The sequence below is a fragment of the Sciurus carolinensis genome, chromosome 8 (assembly GCF_902686445.1).
Source record: "Sciurus carolinensis chromosome 8, mSciCar1.2, whole genome shotgun sequence".
In the NCBI taxonomy this organism is placed as follows: domain Eukaryota; kingdom Metazoa; phylum Chordata; class Mammalia; order Rodentia; family Sciuridae; genus Sciurus; species Sciurus carolinensis.
In genome coordinates, this window is record NC_062220.1 from 122,629,981 (window position 1) to 122,657,754 (window position 27,774).

A 27,774-nucleotide genomic window follows, 5' to 3' on the forward strand; every position below is an offset into this window, starting at 1 on the left:
CTGAGATAGGAAAACTGAAAGTTAAAGGCCAGCCTCAGCAACTTAGTGAGGCCCTAAGCAATTTAGTGAGAGCCTGCCTCAAAATAAAAAATAAAAAGGGCTGAGGATGTAGCCCAGTGATAAATTGACCCTGGGTTAAATTCCCAGTATCCCCCACCCCCAGAAAAGAATCTATATAACTCTAATGAGCATTCCTGACTTAACTGGCTGCAGAAGTTCATGGTCCCCAGAAGGCACAGCCTACCTGCTGAATGTTGGCATTGTTGGGTGCATTAATGCAATCTTCTAGTTCAGATAGACGGCTGGTTTTAGCCAATGCAAAAATAAGTTCAGTCTCTATATAAGACTCCTGGCTGTTTTTCCTAGCCATCTGCAGAAATTTCACTAGCTCCTCCCAGTTGTCTAAGAACAGAAAACAAAACCAGGTTAATTCATATTTTATGTTTTGAAAAATTATGGCAAATTGTTTTAATTAAGAACTTAAAGCCAAAATTTAAAAACAACTTTATGTAGCATTTATTTTAAATACTGGGCTCTCAAACAGTTTTAGATTTCTTCAACAAGAAAAGTAGTTCGAAACTATCTCAATGTCTTGCAATATGTTCCAAGAATTAGAAACATTATTACAACCACATCAGTTCCCAGTAATAAGAAAAAAGTAGAACATCAAATTGTTACAACTTTTAAAAATTCATAGGCTCAAATGGTAACTGCCACCCTTTTAAAAAGAGAAGACTGATCTCAATCATGAAAGCCTTGGACATAAGTGGGTCCACAACTACTCACACTCAGCAATTCGTTGTTCACATAAAAAATTCTTTAAAAAATCTTGTTTGTCTGTCTTCTACTTAAAAAGAAGTGGGGAAATTGGTCAATCTGCCTTTCAGGTTCACTTCTGCCTGGAGTTTTCAGTGGTAGGTGCACAAATACAAGTGTGTTTTCTAGGGTTCTGGCTACTTACAGGCTGGAGGGAGTGGGGTGCCACGTGCTGCAGTCCCAGTTATTTTTCTGAGATTATCACTGGGTTGGGTGGGTGAAACTGGCTGAGCCATGGCTTTACAGAAGTCTGAACACCAGCTACACTGTTGCCATGGCCATGTTCCTCTAATCCCCAAGGTTCCCTCAGTGTTTGAAAACATATAATGGGCAAAACCAAATTTCATCAGAATTTCTGGTGAGGGTGTTGGACAGTGTGTGAAATTCCTCAGTAAATACACACCTCAGTGACAAGTTGCACCCTCCACATGGAAGAATTCACTTCAAGACTATGCAAATGTTTGTCTTTTCCCTAAATATCTGGGATTCTTCAGCATGTATTTTCACAGCTTGACACAGCTAAAAGATGACACTGTGACAATTTTATCTGGAATAGTTAGTTTGTATTCTAAGAACCACTGTACTTCAAAGACCCAGAGTGAAAATCAAGACATGCTCAGTCTCATGTCCAACACCAGCTTTTCACTCATGCCTACAGTGCTAAGCTGGAGGTCAAGCACCTTGATCATCCCTCTAGAACACCTAAGACAAGTCCTTCTGTGAAGACCACTTTCCACTGTAAAGGCAAAAACACTAAAAGGAAGCAGCACTGTTGAGATATAGTTGTGCCTGCTCACGCCCCACCACACTCTCAGTAAGGTGCAGGTAAGACTGGCTAGGAATCAAGCACTGAATTATTCAACCTAATGCACATCATCAAGATATTGCACATCATCAAGACTTTAAGTTCTGTAGAAGAAAGAGCAGATACTGTGGGGTAGGCAATGTCTCTAATGATCTCTTTCACTGCCCCTACCCCATGGGCCTGTCTTGTTCATTACATGTGATTTCAGATTATGAGTTCTACATGTTCTGCCAGCTATTACAGAAGAACCTAGAGTCCACAGTGGGTGCCTATAATAGGGCCAGCCTGTAATAGGTGGCTGGTTATACCTTACGTGTTCTAAAAAGAAATCTTGTAATTAAAAAGATGTGACACTGACTCAAAAGAAACTTCATTTCTACCCTAAATACACAGTGCACTGGCACTTTGTTTACTGGAATGTATTTTAACTATTAAATTATTAAGAGCCTAGATGAACATTCATAGAGAAGAGGTGGACTTGCCCAGTTCAGACAACCATAATCTATGGGAAGGTGATGTGAACTGAAATACACACAGTCTTTACTTTTTCAGTAGTCACTTACCATCCTAGTTCCATTACAGGTGAACCCAAGGTCGTGGTTGACTGCTGCTTACTTGGTTCTTTCATAAAGGAAACTACTTGCACCTCAGTAAACACTAGTGGACCTCAGAGGCTAGGTGGGAGGCCCCTATAACTGGTAACCCCTTCTATTTGCACTACCTAGAGCTGGAGGGAAACCACTAGCCATTTAAAATTATCTAGTACCTCAAAAATGAAGTCACTCTGAAACAACTCTTACAAGAATAACAGGCTGGGGTTGTGGCTCAGTGGTAGAGTACTTGCTTAGCACATGTGAAGCACTGGGTTCAAACCTCAGCACCACATAAAAAAATAACTAAAGTTATTAAAAATATATATATTTTAAAATTTATTTTTATTGTACACAAATGGGATACATCTTGTTTCTCTGTACATGAAGTAGAGGCATACCATTTGTGTAATCATACATTTATTAGGTTAATAGTTTTTGATTCATTCTGTTATTTTTTTTTCTTCCCCCCACCCCTCCCACCCCTCTTTTCCCTCTATACAGTCCTTCCTTCCTCCATTCTTGCCCCGCTCATACCCCCCATTATGTGTCATCATCTTATCAGTGAGATCATTTGTCTTTTGGTTTTTTGAGATTGGCTTATCTCACTTAGCATGATATTCTCCAATTTCATCCATTGCCTGCAAATGCCATAATTTTATTATTTTTATGGCTGAGTAATAGTCCATTGTATGTATGTATGTGTGTGTGTGTGTGTGTGTGTGTATATATATATATATATATATATATATATATATATATATCACAGTTTCTTTATCCACTCATCAATTGAAGGGCATCTAGGTTGGTTCCACAATCTGGCTATGGTGAATTGAGCAGCTATGAACATTGATGTGGCTGTATCTCTGTAATATGCTGATTTTAAGTCCTTTGCGTATAGGCCAAGGAGTGGAACAGCTGGGTCAAATGGTGATTCCATTCCAAGTTTTCTAAGGAATCTCCATACTGCTTTCAGAGTGGCTGCACTAATTTGCAGCTCCCCAGCAATGTATGAGTGTACCTTTTTCCCCACTTCCTCGCCAACACCTGTTGTTGCTTGTATTCTTGATAATCACCATTCTAATTGGGGTGAGATGGAATCTTAGGATAGTTTTGATTTGCATTTCTCTTATTACTAAAGATGTTGAACATTTTTTCATATATCTGTTGATTGCTTGTACATCTTCTTCTGTGAAGTATCTGTTCATTTCCTTAGCCCATTTGTTGATTGGGTTATTTGTATTCTTGGTGTAAAGTTTTTTGAGTTCTTTATATATTCTGGAAATTAGTGCTCTATCTGAAGTATGAGTGGCAAAGATTTTCTCCCACTCTGTAGGCTCTCTTCACATTGCTGATAGTTTCCTTTGCTGAGAGAAAGCTTTTTACTTTGAATCTATCCTAATTATTGATTCCTGTTTTTATTTCTTGTGCCTTGGGAGTCATGTTAAGGAAGTCTGATCCTAAGCTGACATGATCAAGATTTGGACCTACTTTTTCTTCTATAAGTTGCAAGTCTCTGGTCTGATTCCAAGGTCCTTGGTCCATTTTGAGTTGATTTATGCGCAGTGAGAGATAGGGGTTTAGTTTCATTCTGTTGCATATGGATTTCTAGTTTTCCCAGCACCATTTGTTGAACAGGCTATCTTTTCTCCATTGCATATTTTTGGCACCTTTGTCTAGTATGAGAAAATTGTATTTATTTGGGTTTGTGTCCGTGTCCTCTATTCTGTACCATTGATTTACCTGTCTGTTTTGGTGCCAATACCATGACGTTTTTGTTACTATTGCTTTGTAGTATAGTTGAAGTTCTGGTATTGCGATACCCCTGCTTCACTCTTCCTGCTAAGGATTGCTTCAGCTATTCTGGGTTTCTTATTCTTCCAGCTGAATTTCATGATTGTTTGCTCTATTTCTGTAAGGTACACCATTGGGATTTTAATTGGAATTGCATTGAATCTGTATAGCACTTTTGGTAGTATGGCCATTTTGACAATATTAATTCTTCCTATCCAAGAACATAGGAGATCTTTCCATCTTCTAAGGTTTTCTTTAATTTCTTTCTTTAGTGTTCCGTAGTTTTCATTGTAGAGGTCTTTCACCTTTATGTTAGATTGATTTCCAAGTATTTTATTTTTTTCGAAGCTATTGTGAATGGGGTAGTTTTCCTAACTTCTCTTTCTGAAGATTCATCACTTATGTATAAAAATGCATTGGATTTATGAGCATTGATCTTATAACCTGCTACTTTACTGAATTCACTTATGAGTTCTAAAAGTTTTCTGGTGGAATTTCCTGGTTCCTCTAAGTATATAATCATGTCATCAGCAAATAGGGATAGTTTGAGTTCTTCTTTTCCTATTCATATCCCTTTAATTTCCTTGGTCTGTCTAATTGCTCTGGCTAGAGTTTCAAGGACAACAGGTTTCTAGAGACATATGAATTACCTAAACTGAACCAGGAGGACATACACAATTTAAACAGATCAAGTTCCAGTAATGAAATAGAAGATGTCATCAAAAGCCTACCAACAAAGAAATGTCCAGGACCAGATGGGTTCTCAGTCGAGTTCTACAAAACCTTTAAGGAAGAGCTCATTCCAATACTTCTCAAAGTATTTCATGAAAGAGAAGAGGAGGGTACCCTCCCAAACTCATTCTATGAAGCCAATATCACCCTGATACCTAAACCAGACAGAGACACATAGAGGAAAGAAAATTTCAGACCAGTATCCTTAATGAACATTGATGCAAAAATTCTCAACAAAATCTTAGCAAATTGCATACAAAAATATATTAAAAAGATAGTGCACCACAATCAAGTGGGTTTTATCCCAAGGATGCAAGGTTGGTTCAACATTCGGAAATCAATAAATGTAATTCACCATATCAACAGACTTGGAGTCAAGGGTCACATGATTATTTCGATAGATGCAGAAAAAGCATTTGATAAAATGCAGCATCCCTTCATGATCAAAACACTGGAAAAAATAGGGATAGTGGGAACATTCCTTAACATTGTAAAGGCCATCTATGCTAAGCCCATGGCCAATATCATTCTAAATGGTGAAAAACTGAAAGCATTCCCCCTAAAAACTGGAACAAGGCATGGATGCCCTCTTTCACCACTTCTATTCAACATTGTCCTCAAAAATATTTTTAAAAAAGAATAACAGGGGTCTGGGTGCTTGTCTTCACAAGTAACTAAGTGTCTATGGCTCAACCTTCTGCCCTACTGTAGCTGAGGTAGGTGATAAAATTCATCAACACAACAACCTCTGGCTGTTCTCTGAGAGGCCCTGTGTGATCTGTGGTCTTTGCCCTTGTCCAAGTTCATGGACAATTTTGTCCCTTGGTGAACTTTTCAGGGTAGGTGCCCATCTACACTCTTGCTGAGTAGCAGGGTATGTACTCCCTTCACCTTCCTGTTTTCCATCTGGAGTGTACTGCCTCTGAGCAGGCTTTTCTCCACCTTCCTCTTGTTCTTGGCTCATAAAGATGATTCCTAAATCTCATGCACTGGGGCACACACCCACACACAGACATGAGTCTTCTGGCTTCTGGTGGCTGTCTTTCTCCCCAGCCGTAAAGAGAAAACATGTGCTTGTTTTAATTTACTGGATGATCTTTGGGGACTTCTGACCCAATTCCTACTTCCTCTAGCAAATGTTTGCTGTTGAGGTTCAACTCTGGGCGGGTAATTTGTTGGTCTCTTTCACTCTGGTTTATTCAGGTTTTCTTCTCCATCTTGAACTGGTAGTGCTGGCTGCGCTGTGTCTCACCACACTCTCCTAAAGGCTGCTCGGACTCCTCCAGCACCAAGGTTTCAGTGAGCCAGCACTCAGGCACAGAGTACTACACTGCCCACCAGGTTGAGTCTTTTGAGGTGCAGACTGGGACCCAGGCGTCTCAGAACCAGGGCGCACAGCTCGTGGTAGCACAAAGTGTACTTGTCTCAGCTGGGTTCTGGATAGCATTTCAAGTACTCACTCTTCAGCCAGCTGCCCAGGACATTGTGCTGCTCTCCACCACTGGCCCACTTTGCACTGCTGCTTGGGGGATCCACATGATAGAGAGGCTGCCCTAACAGGGCCCCAGAGCTAATCATTTTAAACAGGGGCTTAGTTCCTCCCATTCTGTCTCTGGTCAGACATATCTGCATCATGTCTCATGGAGAGCTCAGGTTTCAGGTCATGTCTAAGGTCTTAGCTATACCCATAATCAGAGTTCTACTCCAGGAAGGAAAAGGGGAAGGGGCAGTGCCACATGCGTGCTACCCCTGGGAAGGGGAACTTTGTCTCCAAGCAAAAATGTCACCAGGGGTAAGGAGATTTATTTTGGTCCCTGGAGACATCAGTGCCACAATAAACTAGATACACTAGAAGATAACCAGGAAAGTGAATATAAGGCAATGAACTGAAGATTACTACAACAGTGATCATCTATTGTGCTTAAGCTGCCTAACCTTATAAAAAGAAGGCGACAATCAACTGAAAAGCTAGTGTCATTAACAGAATATTATTTATCTCAGACTCTTGGAAAACTTTCACTTAGCTATGCCCCTTGATATATCTGGATGCATAATATATAGATATTCCTGGGAATCTCTTCAACTTCTTGCCTCAGTTAGGTTTCATACCAGTGATAAAAGAGTCCCTGGAGAGGGAATTTACTTACTGCTCTTGTTGGCTGCCTGAACAACTTCCAGATAAGAGGCAGGGTCATCCGCCCTGATGTAGGAGTCAATGGCTTCCTTCACAAGGTCCTTCTGAAGCTGTGCTTGGGCCAGCTGACTCCACACAGCAGGCTCATTGCATTTTTCTGCAAACTCATATGCTCGGTCTAGGTTTCCAATGTTCTCAATCAGGACCTAGGGGTTATAAGAGGACTTGCCTTTGCCACAACACCTACTCAGCTGCAAGGTGCAGAAAAATTTGTTTGGTTGCTTGTTGTCTAGAGTTGTATGACTATTTCAACTGATTCCAATGCAACTGGGCACTGGATGAGTGGAATGATGAAAAGATAAGAGCTGTTGGATTAGGGGGTGGTCCTAGACAGAGAAGAGACATTCTAACAGAAGTTATAAAGAAATTGAGATGGGCAGAGTGTGTGGTGCATGCCTGTAATCCCAGTAACTTGGGAGGCTGAGGCAGGAGGATTGCATGTTTGAGGCTAGCCCCAGCTTCCAGATCATAAGATTCATGGGCAGGTATAGAAAAATGGTAAAGGAAGAGGCAAGAAAGTAAAGAATATTGGTAGAAGAGTAGTTACAGTGATATGTCCTATGGTTTATAATTGATTTGGAGATAAAACCATAAAAGGAACTGAGGATGTAGCTCAGTGATAGAGCACTTGCCTTTTGCATGTGTGAGGCTCCAGGCTAGATGTGTAGCACTATCAAAAATCTAAAATAAAATCTCAAAGGGAAGATGGGTATTTTGGGGAGGTGGAAGTACAGGCAGAAAGGGTTGGAAGGATTGCTCTGGGAGCTTAAGCTCAGATACTGACTGGTTCCTGTAAGATGGGGACATAGGGAGATGAAGCACCGTGGTGGTAAAGAGCTGAGGTATAAGCACCTCCAAAAATCAAACACCTGAGTCACCAGCAATAACCTCAGTACCTTAGGTACCTAAGTCCAGGAGAGTGCCGTGAAGCAGAAGGAATAATAGCAGAGAGGGTGAAGGGAAAGAGCTGACAGGCTGGGAGGAGCAGTAAGGAGTATAAGCATACAAGAGATGCACTGAATGACTTGAATGTCTGATACCCTCCGTGATGACGAAGCCCTTGAGATGACATATGCAGTGCAGCACAGCATGCTAGGGCTCAACACAACTTGCCCACAGCAGCCCACCTGGATTGCTGAGGCATTTACACCAAACTTGTAGAAGATGGTGAAGGCCTCCTCATACAGTGCACTACTGATGGCAATGCTTGCGATGTCTGGCGCGTCATAGTTGTCCAGACGGCTGATGTACTCCATAACCCGAGTGCGATCTGCCTTGATGGCAGTCAGGATCAGCAGATTCTGGAGATTCCTGAGGAAAGATCTGCTTAGCATGATGTCCAGGAATGAAGGCTACACATAGTCCAAGACCCCCAACTTTTAAAAAAAAGTAACTAGTAAACACACATGATTGATAAGTAAATACAACAGAATATTTGTGAAGCATATGGAGTCTAAAGAGAAATATTATGGCACTGTCTTGGGAAAACACCACTAAGACAATCAACTGTGAGGGTGGTTCTGGCTTCACAGGAGCCCGGCTTCACAGGAGCCCCATGTCTGTCCCCCACTTCAGAGTTACCAATCTTCCTAACTATGCCTCTATTGCTTTTTGTGATTCTTTATAGTTTTACCACATATTCTATACTCCTAAACAATACAGGCCATTTTGTCACAAAAATGTGAAAAAAATCAATGTAATACAGCACATATCAAGAATCTAAAAAAAACCAAAAAAACAAAAAAACACAAGATCATTATCAAATGATTCAGAAAAAGCATCTGACAAAATCCAGTAATGTTAGTGATAAAAATTATTAATGAAAATAGAAGGGAACTTCTTTAATCTAATGAAGGACATCAACAAAAGCACATAGCTAACATTATCAGTAATAGTGAGAGATTGGATGCTTTCATCTATGATCAGGAACAAGACAAGGATGTCCACTTTTATCACTTTTATTCAACATTGTACAGGAGGTTCTATTCAAGGCATTTAAGTAAAATGAAATAAAAAGCATCTAGATCAGGAAGAATACAACTGTCCCAATTTGCAGGTAGCGTGATTGATTTAAAAAAATCTCATTAGAATCTATAAAAAATCCCCAAAATTAATGTTTGGCAAGGTTGTAGAATATAAAGTCAACATACAAAAATCAGCTGTATTTCTATATATGAGCAATGTTTACTGATATACAATTTTAAGTTTAAAAACCCCACAAAATGGGGCTGGAGTTGTGGCTCAGTGGTAGTGTGTTTGCCTGGCATGTGTGAGACCCTGGGTTTGATCCTCAGCACCACATAAAAATAAAGATATCATGTCCATCTACAACTAAAAATATTTTTAAATAACCCACAATAAACTATTTCAACAACAAACTGTGACATACTTAGAAATATTTAATAAAACATGTCATAATAAAACATGATCTATATGTTAAAACTACAACTTGCTGAAGAAAGAAATCAATGGACATTTAATAAATGGAGAGACATACTGCTTTCATAGACTCACTACAGTAAAAGATGTCAATTTCCCCTAAATTGGTCCACAGATTTCATGCAATTCCAATCAAAGTCTCAGCAGATTTTCTTGTGAACAGACAAGCTAATTCTAAAATTAGAAGAAAGCAAAGAAATTTGAAAAAGAATGAACCTGAAGGAATCATACTACTGGGCCAACTTATTTTTTTTAAACATTTTTTTAGATGTTGATGGACATCCACTTTATTCAATTATTAATATGTGGTGCTGAGAATCGAACCCAGTGCCTCACACACACCAGGCAAACGCTCTACCACTGAGCCACAAATCTAGCCCTGGGCCAACTTATTTTTGACAAAAGATGCAAAAGCACTTCAAAAGAGAAAGGACAATATTCAATAAATAATGCTGTAATGACTGGATATTCATATGTAAAAAAGATGAACCTCACCCTAAACTTTACACCTTAATGGATATTAGACCATAGAACTAAATGTAAAATGAAAAATACCAACTTTTAGAAGGAAGCACAGGAAAAAAAATCTTTCTGACCTGGGATTAGGCACAGAATTCTTAAATTTAAGACCAAAGCACAATCCATAAAAAAGTTTATGAATTGGATTTTATAAAAATTAAAACCGGCTGTTGAGACAGCTCAGTGGTAGAACACTTGCCTAGTAAGCACCAGACTCTAGGTTTAATCCCCAGCACCACAAAAAGAAAAGAGAGAGAGAGAGAGAGAGAAAGAGAGAGAGAGTGACAAAAATACATGTAAATCACATGTTTAACAAAGGACTTGAAACTCTCAAACTCAACAATAAAAAAAAAAATCAAACCAGCTAAAAACAGGGAAAATATTTGAAGCGACATTTTATCAAGAAGGATATGTAGATGGAAAATAAGCATGTAAAAAATTCTTCAACATCTTTAGCCATTAGGGAAATGCAAATTAAAACCATAATGATATCCTACTATATACTTATTAAAATGGCTAAAATAAAAAAAATACTGATAATACCAAGCGCTGGTGAAGATGCGGAGCAACTGGAACTCTCACATATTGCTGGTGGGAATGCAAAATGATACAGCCATTCTGGAAAACAATAGTTTGGCAGTTTCTTAAACAGTTAAACACACACAAATCATATGACCCAGTGATTACAGGGTATGTTCAAAGAAAAATCTGGACACAAATGTTTATAGCACCTGTATTCAGATTCACCCCAAACTGAAAACAACTCAAATGTCTTTCAGTGGGTGAATAGATAAACAAACTATGGTACATTCATATAACAGAATACCATTCAGTAATTTTAAAAAATGAACTACTGATGCACACGACATCTTGGATGAATCTGAAAGGCATTATGCTGAGTGAAAAAAGCCAGTCTCAAAAGAGTACATACTGTGTGATTCTAGTTATATGACATTCTGGAAAAGGCAAAACCAGAGTGGTGGGTGGTTGCCAGGGGTTAGAAGCTATGGGCTGAAGAGAGGTATAACTATATGGGGTGGCTAGCACAAAGCTGAAGGTGGTCAAACTACTCTGTATCCTGATTGTGGTAGTCATCTGAATCTATACAAGCGTTAAAATTCCTAGTACTATACATAATCCCAACCTTGGGTCAATTTTACTGTATAGTGATTAAAAAAGAAAGAAAGAAAAATAAAGCTAAAGTTTATTCTTAAGATTCATCCATGCAGCTGTATAGTATTCATTTCTACTGCTCCTTGGTATTCTAATTTATGACTATACCATAATCTATCTATCAATGGTTTTCCAAATTGCTCTCAGATTTTTGCTACTGGAAACCATGTTGCTTTAAGTAGTCTTGCACATGTCCTCTAATACATGTGAACTGAGTTCCTTTAGGGCTTTATAACCAAGGGAGGAAATTGCTGGGTAGATGCAAATTCTGGTACCAAACTATCTTCTGAGTGTAATGAGATTCCCAGCAGGGGCATGTAAGAGGCCCAGTTACTTGGCATCCTCATCAGTGTTGATCAGGAGAGACAGACTCCCACTGCTCTGGCAGGAACAAAGGATGATGCAGTGTGGCCTCACCCTAGAACTCCTTTGCTGTTGAGGTTCAATTCTTGCCTTAGATTCACAAGCTGTCTTTCCTCTTGTTAAGGGGTCTGTTGAACACTCTGTTTTTTTTTTTAATTGAGTTGTTTATGTTTTTCTCTCATTGAATAGTCCCCATACTAGTTTTTTGTTGGTTGAGTTATGTTGCAAATGTTTTCCTTCCACTTGTATTTTCTCTTTTTTTCCATTTTCTTTATGATTAAAGTTCTTGATAGTCTTACTGGTTTTTCACTAAAGATTTATCATTTTTTGTGTGTGACTGGCTAAATAACTTATTAGATCATAAATATCCTTTAACTATGAAAAGTAAGAACATTATGATTTTATTAAATAAATTTTTTAGATGTTGATGGACCTTTATTTTATTCATTTATTCATTTATATGCGGTGTTGAGAATTGAACCCAGGGCCTCACACATGCTAGGCAAGTGCTCTACCACTGAGCCACAACCCCAGCCCCAACATTATGGTTTTGCCTTTTACCTTTAAATTTTTTTATAATATGAAAGAGATACCCAATTTAAATATTTTCCAACTATTTACTGAAAAGTTTGTTTCCACTTATATTTCCAGTTCTATTATAAATATACATTTTATATAACATATAGTTATCTATGGCTCTTCTTTTTTGTGGGGGGAATTGGAGATTGAACCCAATCTACCTCTGAGCTGCATTTCCAGCCCTTTTTATTTAGAGACTGGAAATCTCCCTAAATTGCCAAGGTTGGCCTCAAACTCACCATTCTCCTTAGCCTCGTGCATCACTGAGATTAAGGGAGTGTGCAACCATGCCTAGCTATTTTTTGGTAGTGCGATTTGAATCTAGAGGAGATTTACCATTTAGTTACATCCCCAGCTCTTTTTAATTTTGAGACACGGTCTTGCAAGTTGCTGAGGTTGACCTTGTACTTGTGATTCTCCTGTAAGGCTCTTTATTTTATTACAATGGTCTATTTCTCCATTTCTTTGCCAAAATCAGCGTGCTTTGCTTTTGTTTTATAGTAATTATAGATTAGGATTAGTACTTTACCACCCTAACACCCAGTTTGACCTCTTGGGTAATTTATTATTTGTTTTAGTAGTATCTTGACTATTATTGACTTTTATCTCTATCAAGTTCCCTAAGTAAATAAATAGGGATTGTTACTGATATTGCATCAGATTTGATGGATATGGGTAAAACTGATGTCTTTAGTCAGGGTCTTTGGATCATGAATTACATCAAGCTGTTAACCATGGCTGAGTGGACAGGACTGTAGAAGTTCACTTTGTTCTTATTTGTCTTCTGGTTATTTTTTCTTTAATAAGCTGTCTACTTATTGAATTATAATTCAATTATGTGTAAATTCATTTAAACAAGCTTAAAATGCAATTAACTGTCAACAGTTATATTTACTTTATTTATTTATTTACTTATTTATTTTTTGTGGTGCTGGGGATTGAACCCAGGGTCTTCTGCATGCAAGGCACTCTACCAACTGAGCTATATCCCCAGGCCCTATATTTATTTTAAAAAGAACATTTACTATTGTGTTTTTTATATATATGCTATTTTTCTTTTGGACACAGGATCTTGCTAAGTTGCCTTGGCCAATCTCAAACTCATTATTCTCCCATCTTGGCTTCTCAAGTAGCAGGGTCTACAGGTGCTCACCACCATGCCCAGCTTCATATGTACCTTTTAATATACTTATTTAAAAAAATTAAGGGCTGGGAAGATAGCTCAGTCAGTAGAGTGCTTGCCTTGCAAGCACAAGGGCCTGGGTTCAATCCCCAGCACCAAAAAAAATTTTTTTTAAATTGTTCTATCAACTACTTGGAGAAGTATATTAATATCTACCAATATGATGAATTTGCCTATGCCTCCTTGTAGTTATCAATTTCTGTTTCCTTATATTTTGAGGTTGTATTATTAAGTGCATATGTTCAGAATTATCTTCTTGATGATAGAAACTTTCATCATTATGTACTTGGTCCTCTTTATATCAATAATGCTTTTTACTTTAATGTCTATTTTGTGGGATATTACTATAACTGTACCAGTGTTTTAGGTTTGGTATTTACTTATTGTTTTTTCATTCTTTTATTTTCAACTTTTTATAAACCTTGTGTTGTACAAAGAATACATTCATGTTTTTTTTTTTTTATCTAATTCAGGGCATCTTAGTCTTTTTATCTGGAATACATGATCCATTTATGTTTAATGTAATTACTGCCACATGTAGATTTATTCTACCTTTTTTTTTTTTTTTTGGTGGTGGTGCTGGGGATTACCATCTCATTTTACCTTTACAATGTGTTCCTACATTTTTTTCTCTTTATCTCCTTTCTTAGCCTTCTTTTGGGTTGGTAATTTTATTTTTTTCAGTACTGGTTATTGAATCTCAGGGATGACTTACCTCTGAGATATATAACCAGTTCTTTTTTATTTGAGACAGGGTTTTGCTAAGTTGCTGAGGCTGGAGTTGAAATTGCAATCCTCCGGTCTCAGTTTTCCAAGTTTCTTGGATTAGATGCGTGCATCAACTGCACTTGGCTGGATTGATAATTTTCTCATTCCATTTCTTTTATTCCTCAACTAGCTTTCTCAACTAGTTCAGAAGTTAGGTAGTCTGGTCTTTTCATGGTTCTGCTTACAATTTTAACATGAATACTCATCAAAGACTAAAGTTAACCATTATATTTATCTTTAAAAGGACTCTAAAATACTACCTCCCAACTTATATTCAAGCTATTATCAAATTTTGTTCCTTTTTTCTACCACATGATATTTTTTCTTTATACAGTCACTACTATTTTGCTCTTTATGCCTTCTTATCCCCACATGGGATTGTTTCCTTCTGCCTAAAAATACTTGTTAGTATTTCCCTTAATGTAGGTCTGCTATGCACAAAGTTTTTCATTAAATATATATGAAAAGACCTCTATTTCACCTTTCTCTTAATTTATAAAAGTATACAGTTCTAAGTTGATAGTTACTTATTATGTGTGTGGTGCTAGGAATGAAACCCAGGGCCTTGTAAAAGTTAGGCATACAATTTATTTCTAGCTGAATGCGGTGGTACACACCTGTAATCCCAGCTACTGGGGAGGCTGAGGCAGGAGGATAGCAAGTTCAAGGCCAGCCTGGAAAACTTAGCAGGACCCTGTTTCAAAATACAATAGAAAGAGCTAAGATGCAGCTCAATGGTAAAATGCCTCTTGATTGAATCCCCCGTGCTCCCTGCTAACCCCCACCACCCAAATATTCCTCCATGGGATCTAATCTATTGGGCTTCCTAAATCTGAAAGTTATAATCTTGTCAATTTTATAAAATGACCATAATTTTCCCCTGCAAATAGCATATTTCATTCTCTGCTTTTCTGATGTTCTGATTAGATTTCCTTTCCACCTCTACATAGCTTAACTTTTTCACATTTTCTTTTCATACTTTTTTGGCTATATTCTTGAATTTTCTTCAAATCTATCTCCCATTTCATTTATTCTGTAATGGTGCTAAACACACTTAAGGTGTACTTCAAAAATAAATATATGTGTGTGTCTCAGTTGGTACTTTGAAAAATCTGCTTGATCTTTTTTTGGTATTTAAAAACATTACAGGAACTAGGGATGTAGCTCAGTTTGTAGAGTGCTTGCCTCACATGCATAAGGCCCTGGGTTCAATTCCCAGCACCATAAAAATAAAACAAAACAAAAAATAAAACAAAACAAAAAAAATTACAGATAACTGAATGTGGTATTGCACACCTGTAATTCCAGCTACTGGGAGTCTGCAGCAGGAGAATGGCAAGTTTGAGGCCAGTCTTGGTAAAGAATAGGAGATACTATCTCAAAGTAAAATAAAAATGTTTGGGGATGTAACTCAGTGGTAAAGTGCCTCCAAGTTCTACTGAGGGAAAAAAATTACATGTAATTTTACATTCTATGTCTGATAATCCCAGTATCTAAAAAGTTTTGCAGGTCTCATTCTACTGTTATTGTAGGTTTTTTTTTTTTTTTAAATTAAAGGTGCTTTGTTTCTCTGTCAATGTTTTTATTATGAATTCATTATTTCTTGGAATGTTCTCTGTCAGAAATCTTTGTGTTTGTCTCTGGCAGAGATCTGAGGAAGCTTATTGAAGGCAATTACTTTAAATTCCTGACTTGAAGATTTCTAATGCTATGTCAGTGAACATGAATTTTTTGTTAAAACCCACGAGAGGACCAGCTTATTGGGGTTAGTTTTGTTCTTATAGTCTAGCACTGTGATTCAGAAGAGGTTTTTTTTTGTTGTTGTTGTAAGCACCCAGGAGTGCTTAATCACTGAGCTATATCCCCAGCCTTTTTTAAAATTTTTATTTATTTATTTATTTATTTTTTTATTGTAAACAAATGGGATACGTGTTGTTTCTCTGTTTGTACATGGAGTAAAGGCATACCATTTGTGTAATCATAAATTTACAAATATTTTATTTAGAGACACTGAGTTGCTAAGGGCCTTGCTAACTTGCTGAGGCTGGCCTTGAACTTGCGATTCTCCTGCCTCAGCCTCTGAGCCACTGGGATTACAGGCATGTACCACTGTGACTGGCCTCTTTTCTATTCTGATTTGGCTGGTCTTTCTCAGCAGAGGGCTAAATAATTCTTAGTTTTTCTTTGCCTTCAGGAGGTTTTTTTTTTCCCTTCCCATTTATTAGATGTCACATCTTTTTTTTTTTTTGTACTGGGGATTTAACTCAAGGGCACTTTACCACTGAGCCACATCTGCAGCCCTTTTTATTTTGAGACAGGGTCTTGCTACATTGCTAAGGCTGGCCTTGAACTTGTGATCTTCCTGTCTTAGCCTCCCAAGTCACTGGGATTATAGGAGTGTGCCACTGTGCCCAGCAATTAGATGTCACATCTTTTGTAGGCCCTTAGCCTTTGTCTCTTGTCCCCAGTTGTGAGAACCATAGCCAAGACTCAACAGGGTTTGGCAAAACTCTACCTGTGTTCTTTTTTGGGTTCTTTTTGTTATCATTATTATTTTATAATTGCAGACTTCATTATTTACTTGCTAAACACTGTTACTGATTTGTTTTGTCTTTAATTCATCCACAGTTTGGAATTTTTCCAATGATAGGATCTGCCTAGGTCTCCAGGTACATGATCTGTGCTACTGCCAAGCCAGGCTGTTTCATTGATGTCTAGTGAAATAGTCACAGAAAGGAGAGCAAAAACTTGAAAGTCCCTCTGCATCTGTGGGAAGTAGCAGTGTTCAGGGAGGTAGCAGAGAGTCAAAGTCACCTATAAGCATCTGGAAGAGCCCATGAGTCAACACCTCCCATCAAAGGAGGTAGGTCAGATGCAAGGTAGAATACCTTAACTCTGGACATCTTTCTGGTATCCTATTATTAATCTGGGCTTATGATTCTACTAAATATGCATTAATTACACATTCTATATTTACCATGGCATTTTTCCAAGTTTAAAAACACAAAATTCACATACACTCCTTTCTGTAATACTATAGCCCTTAATAGTCTTTCTGGCCTACATGATCTTACAATTATATCTTTATACCAGGATTGATAATGTGAATACACTACAACCTGACAGACTCTGATGATAGATTTTAAAGTGGCAACACACTAGCTGACAGTTGCTTCTGCCCAGTATGCTTGTCCCTCCCACAGCTTCTATTTATTTGGCTTCTCCATTATATTACCAGCAAGTATTTCTGGATATGTGCCTAAATCTGGTTCTCTTGTTACTTCTTCCTGAGTTTTCTTTGTTCAACATGATTTTAAGAGTTTAACACATACTTGGAATGTGGAAGGTTCTCACCAAATGTTAGCTTTCTTTCTCTGAGCATTGTGATTACAGAACAGTGGGGACCAGAAAAATTAGAATTTAGATTGGGTTTTTAAGAGACAGTAGTATTTAAATAAGAGAAGGGAAGGGTGGACTGAAGACACAGGAGGTAGTAAGAAGGCTGAGTGGAAAGTAGTTGATGGATGGGTGAAGCAAAAAAAGGTTATCACAGAATGTGAATATTGAGCAGATATCTAAATTTAGCCATGGCCATGGCCTCCCCGGCACACCCTTACCTGTGCTCACTGAAGACAGAATTATCCAGAACAATCTTCTCCAGAAGTTCAATCAATTCATTAGGTAGGTCAGCTGTCATAAAGGCTTTGACAGTGACTGAGACCTCTTCAGGATCCTGTGTTTCTGACAATGCTGTTTGTACTACCTGGTTTTAAGAAATATTTGAAAGAACCTGATTGAAGTCAATTCAAGATTATCTTTTTTTTTTTTTTTTTTTTTTTTTGCGGTACTGGGGATTGAACTCACGGCCTTGTGCTTGTGAGGCAAGCACTCTACCAGCTAAGCTATCTACCCAGCCCTCAAGACTATCTTTGAAGTAAAAAGAAGGGGAGAATTCCTCCAAGATTATCTGGAGTGGACACAGAGAAAATAGGCAGTTTTCTCAAGGCAGAAAGGGAAGGTGAACCTAAAATAGTCAACGTCAGGGAATTCAGTTTGTCCAACTTTGACAATTAGTTTTTCTCTTACAGAAGGGCAATAAGACTCTCATCTCTGTTCCAGTGATCACACTAAGTGTATTCCAAAGCAAATAACTTAATGTACTAAGTAGGTATTTGAAATGCACATTTGCTGTTATCTTTCTTACATAAGGCCACCATTCATAGCAAACTTGGCTCCTATTTCTCTAATGAAGATATTGCAGGGGCCTCCAGCAGCTTTTTGCTAACAGAGGGCACTGTCACTGCTTTGGTGCAGTCCACTTCCAGTGGATGCATCAGGTGCAATTGGAGCTGTAGAGCCTTGACACCAGAAGCCCTTGAGAACCACACTGAAAAAAATCTAACAGAAGACTGGCCATGGCACTCCTCATCCATCTTCCAGTGACTCATATACCAAAAAATTAACAAATAGGGCAAAAAGACACTTTTCCAAAGAGTGGCTATTCTCAAAAATAGCAAATTAGAAGATCAGCACTATTCTCTTTGCACTTGTACCAGGGGTCTTTACTAAGTTTCTGGTGTTCCTCAAAGGCAGCTACAAACAGTGTGTTAATGACAAAGAACAAACAGCTGGGGAGGTCTCAGAGCTGGCATGGCTCTGGCCACAAAGGAGGCATAAAAGAAGCCCCTCAAGGTAACCCAGTCTACTCCTTGGGTGACCTTTGTACTCAATGGCACCATGAAATGTGGAAGTTTCTTCTCTGAGCAGTTTACAGTCACAACAAGTATGGCAAGGAGTTAAGGGAGAAGGAGCCATTACAGCAACTAGGTAATCAAAAAGTGATTATCCAAAGGAAGAGATACACTTTCTGGCATCTCAACAGTGACACCTGTCAGTTCTTGAAAATCTTAGAGAAGTTTAAATACATACACACAGGTTGTTTTAAGGGCAAAAATATGTTTCTACCTTCTTGAATCAACACAGGATGCCCAATCTAAGGCTACCTCAGGAAACTCACTGCTTCCTCTAAGTAACTTTGCATAACATTCTTCTCCAGACACTGAAAGCAGTCTGCCTCTGTCATGTGCTCCCAATCAGAGGAGCACTACAGTTGAGTGTCCCACCAGGAGGTAGCTACAGATAATCAGAGCAGACATAATGACTGACCCAGCAGCTCCACACAGAAAAAGGGATAAATGAGGCCTGCTGGCTGTAGTTTGGTACAGTGTTAAAGCTGCCTTTCCCAAGGTCCAACATAAGGTTATCTACATGGTATATCCGGTGGCTGACTACACCTGAAGAAACATCTGATATTGTGAACTTGGAGATAGATCTTTATAGAATCTAAATGAACTCTGTATGGCCCTGTGTTGTTTGATGTTTTTAGGAGATTTAAATGAATTCCAAGATGGATAAGTCTGAAATTGCTATAATAAAGATTCAAAATAATAAGGATTTCTATAAATCTAAAAGCATTTCAAAATAAAAAGTTTACTTTAAAGTGGCATAGGCTTGAAGCAACTATGGACAGAAAATAAGAAAGTGAAAGTTAGTACAGATAAAGGTAAAATCTGGCACTTGAGTTTAAAGTACCTGCCCAGCATGTTGTTAGGTATGTGAGGAAAGGTGGGAGCTTTATTGAATATATGCTCATGGTTGAACACAGTTGGATAAGGGTTTTACCACATTGGTCTTGGCTACCCCTCAACATTATACTCAGCATCCTTGGTGACAGTCCTAAGGACAATGGAGACACTGTCTACAAGTGTCTGCAAGGTTGTGACAGATGTGCGAAGCTTACCCAGAGGTGGCGGCCGATTCCCCCTGCCCCCACCACTGGGCCACACCTAATAAAGACCCTGGCCCTAGAACCATATTCCAGCTCTAAGGAGGTACTGTATAGCCAAAAAGGCACAGTGGGTAACCAGATGTTGAGAGTCACTCAACTTATGTCAACAAGGGGCTGAGCTGGAAAAACAGCTCAGGATCTAGCATGCAGGCACGTCAAGTATTCTTTTATAACGGCTGCACAGCTGTGCTTCAGATACAAGAGCCAACTCTGTAACCTTAGCCAAGAAACAATTTGAAGTCAGTTCATCCTTGGGAATCAAGCCATTTCTGGAACAGTTGACTTGTGCAAGGCAGAGGGTTTGTAAAAGTTATAATGTTTAAACATAACAACAAACCAGTCACTTGACCCACAAGATGAATAGTGGGCAAAATTCAGGCATGCATATACCCACTTTCTGTGCCTCACCTGGTCAATTAGGTGTCTCCTAGAAGGGTTGGTCTCTTCAAGGACACGGGCCCATAGCTTTGGATCCTTCCTGCGTACCAGGTAGCGAGCCTCACTTTTGAACAGAGAATTCTCATTGCAAACCTGAAATGAGTACACATATGTGTTTAACATAAGTAACCAAACAGATGCTACTTAGGAGGGTATATCCCAGCGAGTTCCTTCTCCATGATACTTATGTGGACAGTTGGGGCCCAGGCAAGGCTTTGACAAGAAATGAGCACAATACCACAGGATTAATACTACAGTCCTTAAAGAGATGAAGTACCTCTAATCACTTCTAAGTTTGCAATGACTCACAGGGAAGTGTCATGTCTATGGCCTATAAAATCTTCTGTGATTATGGGCATACTCTATATCTTGTGTTGTGTGATTTACCACCATTAGCTACAGAAAAAATGTAGTGTTCAGCTGAGGAACTCAATTTTTAATTTTAATTTAAATATTCACATGTAGGTAGCTCCAAATTATCTCTACAGTTTAATCTGAATAGCCTAGAACTGGTATAAAACAGTATACTAACTACAATGTTTTGAGGTCAGAAACTTTAAACTGTGCTTTCATTGACTAATCTTGAGACCCTTCTCTGAATATTGAAATTAATTTTCAAATCATGATCTATCCACTGGGACATTCCACCATGTGAAGCATTTGCTAAGTCCTGGGGAGAAACATATCCATTGAGTATCAGATGCTAGGTACAGGGTGGGAGATGTATATGTATTGAAGGCAACATGGGCTGCCTGTGTGGGCATGGCAGGAGGCCAAAGCAAGTTGGCAAGGTGCTTACCACACAGAGGCCCTGCCCTGAAATCATACTGCAGCCCTCTCTTGAACACAGCAGGCCTGAATGAGCATTTCTTTCCTAGCTACACTCGGCCTTAATAAAAGGGTTAGCACCTCATAGCACAGATGAGTGCTAAGATCTCCAAGAGGTGCTTTAATAAAAAGCAGATAAATTTAATAAAAAGGAGATAAATTAAGCCAAAAAAGACCTTAACTGATATCAAACTAATAAAAGTCCCAGTTTTATAAAACCAGTTCCCCAAGACTTTCAGGTGAGAGGCTATGTTCACTCATTCTTGTCAATTCTGTCTAAAAACTAGGGCAGAAGGAGAAGTTGGTAATTGCTCTCCATCTTCAATTCTCCTCATGTGTACTCTAACACACACTGCCCCTGGTTGTTAGGTATACATACTATAAGACCTGAGCTGCTGGGGACAAATAGACCAAATGCCTAGGAGGAGCTTACAGCTAAACAAACATTAGATTCAACCACATGAGATTTCTGGATTTGTAGGTCAAGCAGTAGTAGTTTATATAGTTCAACCTAAACACATAATTACATACATGTAGATCCCAGCCTGGGCAGACATCAGCAGGAGACCTGGGTGAATGTTTCAAGGAGGGGGCAACAAGGGTTAGGTGGGTTAGGAAGAGAGGAGGGAGGGCATCTGAAAAGTTACCCTAAGAAGGGGGCAAGTACAAGGGCCCTCAGGACAGGAGGCACTGGAGGACTGCAGGCCATGCCAGGTGGGGTTGCAAGAGGGGAAGTTGGCTAGGTCAGTAGGGGGAAAGAGGTGATCCACAGGTCAGGTTAAGTTCAATTTTGTCCTCGAGTCACCAGGTAATACTGAAGACTGTAAGCAGAGGGGTGATGGGTCAGATTCAGTGCCAGTGAAGCCTACAGACACAACACATACAAATAGGACATAAGGAGAACACAAAAACGTATCAGAATTACAAAAAAAACTAAATGTATGGAAATGAATTTCAGACTCATCATCTCTGGGTACTCAAAGTCCCAAATAGTCCCCATTAGGCACATATTAGATAATCTGTCCTGTGAGGCCAGAGAGACACAGGAAGTCAAATATATCTGCTCACCTGGATGAGCTCAAGGTCACATTGTCCTCGCTCATAGGCAATGCAGGCCAGATGTGGGTCCCGTTTCTCACAATATTGGCCCACCACACTGCTGTCATAGTAGGCATTCTCTCTCAAAAAGCGCTCCGGGCTGTTGTTGCTGTCAATGTAGATTTTAGCCAGTGCATTGTGAGTGGCAGGCTCCTCACAGCCTTCATGAATCCGAGATTCCAGCCAGGGAAGCAGCAACTTGAGCCTTTGAAAAAAGTAGATACTGTGAAAATCTCAAAGCTGTGATCAGAAAGCTCTAGGGTAACCTCTGGGCTTTGAGGGTTGATTCTTGAAGCAAACAAACAATCCCTCACTCCATTTATTTCAGGTTGCTCCAGGGATCAAGACAGACCTAGCTTCCAAATTGATTATGATTATAAAGTTTTACCCCAATGTCTTCAGTACGAATAGCAACTAACTCACTCCTAGATGTAACGTGTACATGAAAGAGACACAGAGACAGTCTTAAAGACTAGAGATCAACCAGTAAGGCACTTTGGAGAAGGAGAGACTTACCAACAAATACCAGAATCCAGGAGCAAGAGAAGATAACAAGTAAAGAAACCTTACCTGTTTCTTTTTTCTACTTCAGCCACCAGCTCATCAGTAGAGAACTGTCCTCTCACCACCATGATTAAATTTTTAATTACTTCTTCAGAACAATCCACATCAAGCAGCCCTCCAACCACAGCTGGGAGACGGCTAGGGTTGACCTAGAAGAGTCAAGGTGGGTTCAGTGTTGCAGACAACAGAACTGCTATAAGCCCCCCAAGACTTGTACAGTGTGGACAAAACCCTGTTTAGCACTGAACTGTGTCCTATCAAAGTTCATATGTCAAAGCTCTAAACCCCTGGTAAGACTGTTTTTGGAGACAGGGCCTTTAAAGAGGTAATTAATGTTGAAGATGGGACCTTAATCCAACAGGACTGGTGTTCTTATAAGAAATGCATGTGTACAAAGGAAAGTCATATAGAATGCAGTGCTGAGGTGGCTGGTTATCTGCAGGTCCCAAAAGAGCCCTTACTAGAAACCAACTCTGTCAACACCTTGTTCTTAGACTTTCAGCCTCCAGAAACTGTTAGAAATAAATTTCTGTTGTTTAAGTTACCCAGTCTGTGGTACTCTATTCTGGCAGCTTGAGCAGACTAATATACCACCCTTCAAAGTGAAATTCCTAAAATGTTCAGGAGTCAAGAGGCAACCTCTGAGGTGTAGACTATTACCACTATCTGAGGCCCAAAGGTATCTAGTTGTCATCCTGGGAGCCTGCAGTGCCCCTCTCAATGGTACCTTCTGAACATAGATCTCAATGTACTTCTGCAGGTTGTTGCGGTATAAATACAGGACGAGGTCATGGACAAAGTCAAAGCGGTCACACACAATGATGAGGGGAAGCTGGTCTGTGAGCTTGGCCTCCTGAGGGTTAGAGAGCAGAGAACAGGTCAGGCAGTGAGAGATTCCACAAATTAGCCCTAGGATTATGCTCTCATGCAAGACAGCCCTGCCTGTGCAACAGTGACCCTGTGGGGAATGCACAAGGAGACTTTGCTCTAGATAGGTTGACATTTAAGGCATTTACATTGGGGGGAATTAGTGTTTGCTTTGGGAAACAAGTGGGGGAAAGATAATAGTATTTGGTTAAAGACAAAAGAGATCTCTGCTAAATTTGACCAATAGTTTCTAAATTTATGCAAATTCAAACATCTTTTGGGTTGAGACAAGCAGTTCATTATGTGGAAATCCAACACAGGCCAGGCTGTCCTCAAGAATAGTTCATTTGCAAAAAAGATTGCCCTTCTAGCGGTCATTGCCCAAAGAAATGCCAGTCTGTTGGGATGAGGTAGTGGGGGAGCTGTCTACACACTCACACTCAGTTCCCAAACAACAGTTTGTCAGGACAGTCAGTAGGCCACTATAATCATTAGTCTTTGTTTGGACCCATGCCTAGATTACTTTTCCAGGTTCCCTAGAGTTTCAGATGAGACCACATGACCTCATTTCCTTCAAGGGAAAAGCCACCATGCAATTTTGCTGTACTCTTCCCTTCCACCAATTGACTGGGAAGGCAACATTCAAGGCTAAGTATTGAAGATGGCAAAACAGCTATGTACTTATTCCTTAAAGGGTGGTGGCATGGAAAGCCATCTTACTCAACTTCCTGCCACCCAAGACTGTTGCATGAGAAACAGGCTTCATGTTTGTTTTTCTCCTTTTCCTTCTTCTTATTTTTTTTTTAACCATGGATTGAACACAGAGTGCTTAACCTCAGAGCAACATTCCCAGCCTTTTTTATTTTTTGACAGGATCTTGCTAAGTTGCTGAGGCTGGTCTCAAACTTGTGATTCTCCTGCCTCAGTTTCTGAGTTGCTGACTATAGGTGTGTGTCACCATGCTCAGTTGACTTCTAGTTCTTTATGCCTCTAACACTAAGTGGTCTATTTGTTATTGCAGCTTCATCACATATAACCAATAGGGACACAGTTGGGATGCTGCTGAAATAAAATGCAGCAACGATTTAACTCCTGCCATCCACATGCTGGACAGTCTCCAGTTTCTTTCCCCTACAAAGGATCCTCTTAATGATGAGTGGAGTCCTTTAAGAATGTTAGACCATCATAAAGTAGAGATCTATCACTGAGAACTAAGGGAATAAAGGCAAGACAAACCCAGCTTACTACTTCTTAGGACATCTGGTCATGGTCTGTCACCCATGAAAGCAGCTTGTGGGGAAAGGCATACCTTTAGGAAATTCTTCACCCGTTCTGGGTTATAGCAGCTGCTCTCACGGCATATTCTCTCCACCTCCTTGATCTGCCCTGTCTTGCACGCAGCCTGAATGTACTTCAAATGCACATCTGGGTCTTGGCTAAAGTTCACAATTGAGCCCAGGAAGTAGAAGAGGCCTATAAACAGAGACTGTTTGATGTTTACTCTCCTAACATTCATCTATCTTCTGTTTGGGCTCACTTGACGGCCCCACCCACAATGACCTGCTCTATTCTTCAGATCCGTTCAGACTTCTTCATCCATGTAAAGTGTGTCTGCTTTGCCAATAACCCCAAAACAGCTAGTCAGATCCCCTGCCTGTTCCCAAGAAAGCCACTCTTCCTGGCATTCTTTTGGTGCAATGATCACAAAAGGGCAAAGGATGGCAACTGGGTAGACCTCATCAACAATCAACAAGGTAATACCACAAAGTGATGGACTACTGTGGGCTTTCACTTGGAAGAGGACAAAACAGACACCTCAGGGCTGCTCAGACCAGATACCAGGCCCTTTCACTGGTACCCAGAACCATTATTACAGAATATCAGAAGAATTCTGCACCAGGCTGTCCTACATGGAGACACAAGGTCCCACAAAGACTTAAGGATTTTAGGGGAATTATAAGTAACCCCATCCCAAAGCAACCAACTTGCTTTCTTTCTCTGGAAATACCAAAAAGGTTATATAAGCTGAGTAATACCCATGAGAGAAAAGTTGACTGAAAATGTAAGGCAGTAAGACTGCATCCTGCTTTACAGGAAGACGTTTTAAGTTGCATGAGTGAACGGCCACACCTAAGAAGACAGATATAGTCATAAGGCAGGGTCTGCCCAGGGTTGCATGATTTACCTTCATAACTCTTGAAGGATTCAAAAAGCTCCACCAAGGACTGTGTGCCCAGCTGTTCATGGTACTTAGAAGCAACTTGCACACACAGCTGAAGGTTCTGTCTGATGTTAGCAGACAACATGGCACGTAGACACTCCACAGAATCCTCCACCGATAAGGAGCCAAAGAAATTGATGAGCCACTGAGAATAAGGAAGAGTTGTAAATATTGTTAAATAACTGGATCATCTCCATCCCCACCCTAAATGTCAAAAGCGTAAAGAATTTCTACTTAATAAGACCAAAAAGCACCTTACTATCATGGTAAAAAGTGGGAGTAAGGAATAAATTTAGGATAAAACCCTGACCTAAACTGTTCATCCTAGTATACCCTACAGTTGATACTAAAACTATTCTATAAATTGAAACACAGTAGCTCCTTTAGAGTTTACTAATGACTCAGACAGTCTTGGTAGGTTGTCAATGTTAAAAGGTTATCATTTTTCCTGGTATTAGACTAACTCAAGGTGAATATCAGAAAGAAAGATGACACTGAGCGCAGACATGTTGCCGGGGCAGGTGAAGTTTATGCATGCTCTTGGCAGTAAACATGGCAGGTTCAGGCCTGGTCCTACAAACCCCAACAGGCAGACATTTGGGAGCGTATGATATGAACAACTATAAAGACACCATTTACAAGGGGAGTGGCCCAGTGGTGCACTGTACCTCAGGATTGAGGAGGTGGGTGTGGACTACAGTCCTCTTGATGTCATAGAGGTCACTGAAGTGCTCTAGTGCCCGCTGCAGGAGGCCTGCCTTCTCACAAAGCTGGGCAATGTGGGCCCGATCATAATGTGTAAACATCTGATTTCCAAGGATGGCATCTGCGACCTGTGAAATATTGAGCTCAGTAAGAAAACCTGATTAGTGCCAGTAAATTTAAAACAGCAGCTGATTAATCATACCCATCCCCCAGGGTAATGTGTAGCTCAGAAATTAGTGCTCATGGGCCCCTGCTCATATCCACACTTCCATGGCAACTACAGTGTTAGTGGTTCCCTAGCAGAGCTCTGGCTTGTCCTTCAAATCATCTGAGGCCCTTTGCACAAGGATCTGTTCTTCCATGTTGCAGAGCTAGGCATGGCCCACAAGGCTGAAGTCAGGCATGTAAGAAATACTGAGGCTCCATAAAGAACTATTATTGGGATTAGTCCAGGACCCTGTTGCAGTTTTTTGGCAATTACATTTTTTTATTAGAGCATTATAGTTATACATAGTTGGGTTCAGTAATTACATTTTTGTAGGGTTTTCTATAGCAAGATCAGTGTGAGGGCTCAAGTTTATCAAGCCCTCCTTTAATGAGCTCAATTCTCAGATGAGTCAGAATCACACCTGAAAGTAACAAATCCTATTTGTGTTTACTGGACTTCTCTATTAAATTAAAGCAGAATTAGGAAAGAAACTTAAAACAATAAACACTCCTGGAAAAAATTAATTACTTTCTAAGAGATAAGGTCTTTTATTTCAAGATTTAGGTTGGGGGTGGCATTAGGGATAATTGGTTATGGTTGGGGAGTGGTTGAAGGTGAAGATGAGGTTGGTAGGGTTATGGTTTAGGAGTTAGGGTTGTTGTTGGGACTAGTTGTTAGTGGTTAGTGTATCTGATACAGGATTATAGTGTATTGGTTTAAGTTTCATAGTTTAGGTTTGATGTTAGGATAGGGGCAAGTGGTTAGAGGTTAGAATTGGAGAGAGGGGGATGGAGAAGATGATGTAGATAGGGATACAGATGTGGTTGGGAATAAGTTTAAGAGGTGAAGTCCTTTTACATATGATCTATCAAAATGTACAAATGCATTCTACTGTCATGTATAACAAATTAAGACAAATTAAAAAAACTTAAAAAGAAAGAGTTTAAGTCCTGTTATGCTGCCCAGGCTGGCCCTGAACTTCTGGGCTTAAGCAACTTTCCTGCCTTGGCCTCCTGAGTAGCTGGAATTACAAATACATGCC

At 39.6% G+C, this 27,774-nt stretch overlaps 1 protein-coding gene across 4 annotated transcripts in view; it reads right to left on the bottom strand.

The window, feature by feature from the left end:
* Nucleotides 1-27,774, bottom strand: part of Cltcl1 (clathrin heavy chain like 1) — a 143,633-nt gene that overhangs the window by 24,903 nt on the left and 90,956 nt on the right. For all 4 annotated transcript variants that reach the window (XM_047560149.1, XM_047560148.1, XM_047560151.1 and 1 more), the window contains 11 exons: nucleotides 26,488-26,652; nucleotides 25,784-25,964; nucleotides 24,908-25,071; nucleotides 23,459-23,584; nucleotides 22,738-22,880; nucleotides 22,138-22,372; nucleotides 20,212-20,334; nucleotides 17,573-17,718; nucleotides 8,059-8,242; nucleotides 6,885-7,077; nucleotides 245-402 (listed from right to left, as the gene is read on the bottom strand). In XM_047560149.1, coding sequence (XP_047416105.1) covers nucleotides 245-402; nucleotides 6,885-7,077; nucleotides 8,059-8,242; nucleotides 17,573-17,718; nucleotides 20,212-20,334; nucleotides 22,138-22,372; nucleotides 22,738-22,880; nucleotides 23,459-23,584; nucleotides 24,908-25,071; nucleotides 25,784-25,964; nucleotides 26,488-26,652 — 1,818 coding nt within the window. The remainder of the gene's footprint in view (nucleotides 1-244; nucleotides 403-6,884; nucleotides 7,078-8,058; nucleotides 8,243-17,572; nucleotides 17,719-20,211; nucleotides 20,335-22,137; nucleotides 22,373-22,737; nucleotides 22,881-23,458; nucleotides 23,585-24,907; nucleotides 25,072-25,783; nucleotides 25,965-26,487; nucleotides 26,653-27,774) is intronic.